The sequence below is a fragment of the Ixodes scapularis genome, unplaced genomic scaffold (assembly GCF_016920785.2).
Source record: "Ixodes scapularis isolate PalLabHiFi unplaced genomic scaffold, ASM1692078v2 PGA_scaffold4__175_contigs__length_147842914, whole genome shotgun sequence".
In the NCBI taxonomy this organism is placed as follows: Eukaryota; Metazoa; Arthropoda; class Arachnida; order Ixodida; family Ixodidae; genus Ixodes; species Ixodes scapularis.
This window is the reverse complement of record NW_024609879.1, coordinates 15386855-15392543: the sequence shown is the minus strand read 5'-3', so window position 1 is coordinate 15392543 and position 5689 is coordinate 15386855. Positions and strand designations below refer to the sequence as shown.

General features: G+C 50.2%; 1 protein-coding gene across 1 annotated transcript; it reads right to left on the bottom strand.

The window, feature by feature from the left end:
- Positions 1-3574: 3574 nt before the first annotated feature.
- LOC121837674 lies at positions 3575-5455 on the bottom strand. Its single transcript, XM_042293396.1, has one exon. The coding sequence runs from the start codon at positions 5453-5455 to the stop codon at positions 3575-3577; it is 1881 nt and encodes a 626-aa protein (XP_042149330.1).
- Between the last annotated feature and the right edge of the window lie 234 nt (positions 5456-5689).

The window sequence follows — 5689 nt, the reverse complement described above, 5'->3', positions numbered from 1 at the left end:
GGTTGTTCTGCGATGGGTCACGGAGCAGCGGAGCAGAAGCCTCAGCGTCTCGTACGACGACATAGAAAGCAAGGCGCGCGCTGTTGCCAACGAAATAAAAATTGGACGGAGCGAGTTCAAGATTTCAAAAAAATAGATCACGAACTTCATGAGGCGATGTGGCCTGAGTTTAAGAAGAAAAACAACAGTTTGCCAGCGGCTGCCCGACGCCTACGAAGAGAAATCGCGGGCATTTCATCGATACGTAACAGAAGTAAGAACGAAGCACTCCCTCATGCTCGGCCAGATCGGCAACGCTGACCAGACGCCGGTCTGGTTCGACATGCCGAGTAGGACGACTGTCACCGGCAAGGGAGAGCGCCAAGTTCCCCTCCTGACGACTGGGAACGAGCACAATCGTTTCACGGTCATGTTGTGCTGCACAGCAGACGGCCACAAGCTGCCTCCCTTCATCGTCTTCTAGCGGAAGACATTGCCAACTAAAGAAGTGTTTCCGCCGAAAGTTATTGTTCGAGTGAATGAGAAGGGGTTTTTTAATGAAGAGTGGTTTCGCCTCGTTTGGTGCAGGCGCCCGGGTGCGCTCCTGAAACCCCGGAGCATGCTCGTGTTAGACTCGTTCCGCGCCCACATTACGGATCGCGTGAAGAAGGCGGTGGCGAATGCGGGTTGCGACCTGGCAATCATTCCAGGCGGGATGACGTCGGCTCTCCAGCCCCTCGACGTGGTTTTAAACAAACCATTTAAAGATCGTGTTGGAGCATTTTACAACGAGTGGCTGAGCCGGGAGGACAACCCGACGACTCCGACAGGCCGAGTGAAGCGCGCGTCTTTAAGCACCGTGGCGACCTGGGTCAACGATGCCTGGTACGGATTACCGGATGAGATGGTTTGCGAGGCCTTTTCGAAATGCTCAATATCGACGCCGCTTCAGCCGACCGAGCGCGCTGACCCGGACTCTAGCGACAGTGACTGCGTCGTAGTGTCGAGCGATGATGAGTAAACCACCGTTTACTTCTGCGTGTAAATATGTTTCCATGCCAATAAACAAATTTTTCTAATTTCCCTAACTCGTATGAGAAAATTTTTTTTTCGTATCGTATTCTGAAGAAATCGACTTATATTCGGGAGTCGACTTATATTCGGAGTCGACTTATAATCGGCAATATACGGTAACTATGTCGCGGGAGTCGCGAAAATCCGCACCATAAGCGGTACCGCGCTATAACCAAAACATCAATTTTCCAGGCCAAAATACATGCCATGAGACAACTTACCTTCGTAAAAGAATTTATTTCATGATAAATGAAAAATAAAGCGTAGTCTGAGGAAAGTCGATCCTTATATCGCCAGACTAGTACACTTCTGTCAAGTGTCACACATTTTCAAAAAAATTGGTTAGTTTTGCCGGGCGCAGCCTTTTAACGACATTGCGGACGACCTGGTCTTCGACAACGCTAAGGCACTTTAACACCTCATCACTGAAGAGTTCTGCTCTCAGTGAACCTTCAGTTTCTGTAAGAATTCCAGTGCATCTTTACTTGAAACTTCCGGCGTGCTCTTCGTCGTCGTCCGGCTCATCTTCGGGTGGACTCGCCCCAGAACCTCGCACCGCTGCAACAATAGCCTCATCGGTGGTTGCTTATTCACGGATAAGAAAGTCGTCGTCATCCTCATCTACATAGTTTTGGAACGTGTCGTTTGCAGGAACAAAGTGGTTTTCCACAAGGTCGGACCACACGTCGTTCGCTCCGATCGCCTCGTCAATCGCATCACTGCGCAGATCGGCGTCTCCCGAATTCCCGGCATCGCGCACAAACCCTGCGTTGCGAAAACACTTCTGGATGGTCGTGGCCTTTATTTGCCACCACAACGCTGTGATCATGTCGATGGCGCCCCTCAAGTCCACCTTAAAGGTTCATCTCGTTGCAACTTCAAGACGACTCTTTTGCACATGCGCATCTTGTAGAGCACCTTGACTATAGCGATGACGCCCTGATCGAGAGGCTGGCTTTTAGCAGTGGTGTTTGCCGGCAGGAACTTCAAACTGACTGCGCTTAATTGTGGCTGCACATTGTGAGCGCTGCAGTTGTCCAGAATAAGGACGACGCGCCGTTTTTCTGCAACCATGGCCTCATCGAAACTTTTCAGCCAACTAGCAAAGAACTCTTGGGTCATCCAGGCCTTTCCATTTGCTGTGTACACCACAGGCAGACATTCTCGCTTCTTGAAGCAAGGGGGTCATTTTTATTTCCCGATGATAAACAAGCTCCGCTTGTCGGAGCCGTCCATGTTTGCACAAAACAAAACCGTGATACGTTCCCTTGAGACTGCGGCCTGAACAGGGCCGATCGCACTCTCATCGCGAGAGTGCGATCGGGAAGCGTGTTGTAGTCCAGACCAGCTTCACCGGCATTATATATGTCTTTGTCCGTGTACGCGGAAAGCATCTTCTCGAGATGAATGCAAAACCACGCCTGGATGCTGGCATCGTCGACTTCCCCACTTTCGCCAGAGATAACTTTGCAGCTAATCCCGTGGCGATCTTTAAACCGCTGGATCCATCCATTGAGGGAGTTGAAGCCTTCGTGTTCGAACAATTGTCCAAAAGACTTCGCTTTTGCTTGTAGCATCGGGCCATTCACTGGGACGTTCTTGGCTCGCACTTCCACACAGCAGAAACCGTCGTGTCAGCGACGTTGTACTTGGCCGCGACGGAAGCTTTTTTCATGCCACTTTCGACATTTTTGACGATGCTCTGTTTAGTTTCAAGAGACAGGGCTTGTTGTTTCTTGGCCATCCTGGGCTTGGGAGACGGAGAGATCGAGATGGACGGTCGATTTCCGCACGATATGCTTGACACGATCCACACGCGGTCCAAGCAGACGACGTGGTGCAAGTTTGCACACTGCAAGAAGCGAAACTAGGAACCATCCAGCTATCCAGCTTCCGTTCGGCGCGCGCGCGTGGTGTAAGAAAGGAGGTTGGTGTTGCGTCACTACAGCGAGAGGGTGAAATCGAAAGCGTGAAAGGCTTGGGAGTGGCTCGATGGGGCTTTCGGAGTTGAGCACGCGCGTGCGTGTGTCGGTCGCACTTCGCTACCTCGCTGCATTTGTAACTCGCGCGTAGTCATTGGTCTTCGCCTCTCTCTTTGCTTATTCGAGCAACCTCCTTACCATCCTTGCCCCCGCTTATGCCGCTTGCGGATAACGCCGTGGGCGCCGTTATCTAGAGTCGCACAGGGAAGCATGCTCGCTGCGCCGGTCAGTCAGCGGGGCCGGCGGGCTGTTCCAGAAACCGCACTATAGGGGAGAGTCGGGAGGAATGGGACGCTTTTCACAAATGCATTTTTAGTTTTGTTTATTTTGAACGCAAAAAGATGGTTGATGGATTATAGTACAAGTTGAAACAAGCTGCACAAATTCTGCGAAACACAGGTTACTGCCACTTCTAGAGCAACTGCAAAAAAAATAGTTTCTAACAGCTAAAATCTGTCCCATTCCACCCGTCCCTTCGGGTGGAGTGGGACATCCTTTGGGAGGAATGGGACGCCAGTAAAATATCGGTCTCAACGTCTTCAGCGGACATTAAAAGCCGATAGTTCCACATCAAACTTGAAGCAAGCTTGGAGGCGCTTCGTTCCCCCAATAGTTTTTGGCGCTGGCAGCTTCTTCACAATATCCGTTATTGGCACAGTCCCTATATCTTTCTGCGGAGGGAAGTAAAACTTTGAGCTCTCTTCTTTCTTTCGAAGGAACTGGACACTGACGTCAGTATTGTCACTACTTTCGACTCTACCCGTGTAATACACGTCAGATTTTTTCTTACCAAATCTGACAAGGACAAAATCGCCTTTTGTCACTTGAAAAGTTTTGTTTGGGCAATCGGCCTCAGAAATGTCCCGCCTCTCATTATCGGAACCCGACATGTCACTGTCTGGATCATCAAATGCAATGGCAACAGTGTCGTCTTCCCTTGAAGAACTGAACTCTTTCTGAAGTCGCCGTTTCTTTTTTGGGCGGGTAGTGGCGACAGTCTTAGCTGTGATAAGCGCTCTTTTTTTCAGACTCTGTCGTACCAGCCTCTGTGCAGCTTCTTGTTCAATCGCGTGCTTCTCGGGTGTATCCGTAAGGACTTTTGTCCTACCTTTCTTCCTTCCTTTTTGCCCTGTCTTACGCGGTGCAGCCTTAGGGTAGGGCCTTAGGTCGCTCTGAACAATCCGGCTGGGAGATGCAGTTGACGTCGAGGCTGCGTTGGCGACAGTAGGTGGGAAGGCATCTGTAGAGACGTTGCTAGCTCCATGGCCGTTTGTCTCAAAGTTCAAATCACTTTCCAGTCGGCTTGCGCTGTCCGTTTTCTCGGTGATGGTGGCCGTCTGTCGTGACAGCTCTCCGCTTACGGACGTTAAGGGTCTGTCAGTGAGTGATGACATCATGTAGTCATCCGAAGTGAAGGGCTCGCTATTGAAAGGCCAAATTCCAGTTTTCTGAAAGCCCCAGATTATGTTCTTTTGTGTCACCGTTAATACGTAGGCGGATCCAACTAGTTGTGCAACATTGTGGATGGAGATGGTCTTCCCGGGGTTATTTATGAGCCAATCATTGCAAGCAGCGTTGTACCGAGATTTAAATGGTTCGTACACGGACACATCAAGTGGCTGCAGGCGGTGGCTACAGTGTGGGGGAAAGGTCAGCAGGATGACTCCACTCTCTTTGGCCTTGTTGATGGTGTTGATGCTCACATGGCTTTCATGATTGTCGAGTATCAAGAGAATTGGCTCCTCCTTCGAGCACTTCGTATGTCTCACAGTGTGCTCTAACACCAGCAAAAACAGTTCGCTCGACATCCAGCCCGACTTGCTTGCCAAACCGAGGCTTCCTGCCGGGGCGCCTTTCAGAAAAAAATCTTTAAACCTCACGCGTGGGAAAATGAACACTGGTGGCAGGGCGTTTCCGATGGCATTGACAGTGCACAAAACAGTCACCAGTTCGCCGCGTTCTGCGGATGTAACCTGACCGATTTGCTTTTCTCCACGTGCTGCTACTACCTTTGGTGGGTTGTGTGCAGTTGTGAAGCCCGTTTCATCACAATTGTAGATGCGGTCCGGAGTTAGCTTGTATCGGTCGTAGACACTTTTCAGGTTTGAAAGGAAAGCATCGACGTTGTTCTTATTGAAGCTTGTTGCCCGACCCAGACTGGTCGCTTCTGGCGATCGAAGCGATAGCTCGGGATGGCGGTTCATAAAGCCCATAAACCAGTCTCTTCCAGCTACCTTCTTCTGTTCCCATGACGCCGGGCACTTCCTCTTTAAGGCTGTTGCAAACTCGTACGCCAGTGAACGAACTTGCATTCTCGTAAGCCCATAATGCTTTTTGCTTGCTTTCAGCAAATATTCTTTCAAGAGTACTTCATCTTCTGTTGTGAAGACCATTCCGCGGACCAAATTGGACTTGAACATGATGCCACCTGTGTCACCGCATTCTCTGTACTTCTTCACTGCTCGGCCAAGCGATGATTTTGATATTTCAAAAGCTTCTGCTACGTCTCTTATACTTTTCTTTTCATCGCACACCAATCTCACACCATCCAGGATCAAATTGTTCGATGTTTGAGCTCTGTCGGGATGCTTCCTCTTGTAAACCCACCCCGCAGGGGGCACCTGTGAAAGCAGGTGTTTGGAGAGTGGCGTCTC

What these genes read in the sequence shown, in the direction of transcription:
- LOC121837674 (XM_042293396.1), bottom strand. Translation starts at nt 5,455, where the DNA reads ATGTTCAAGTCCAATTTGGTCCGCGGAATGGTCTTCACAACAGAAGAT.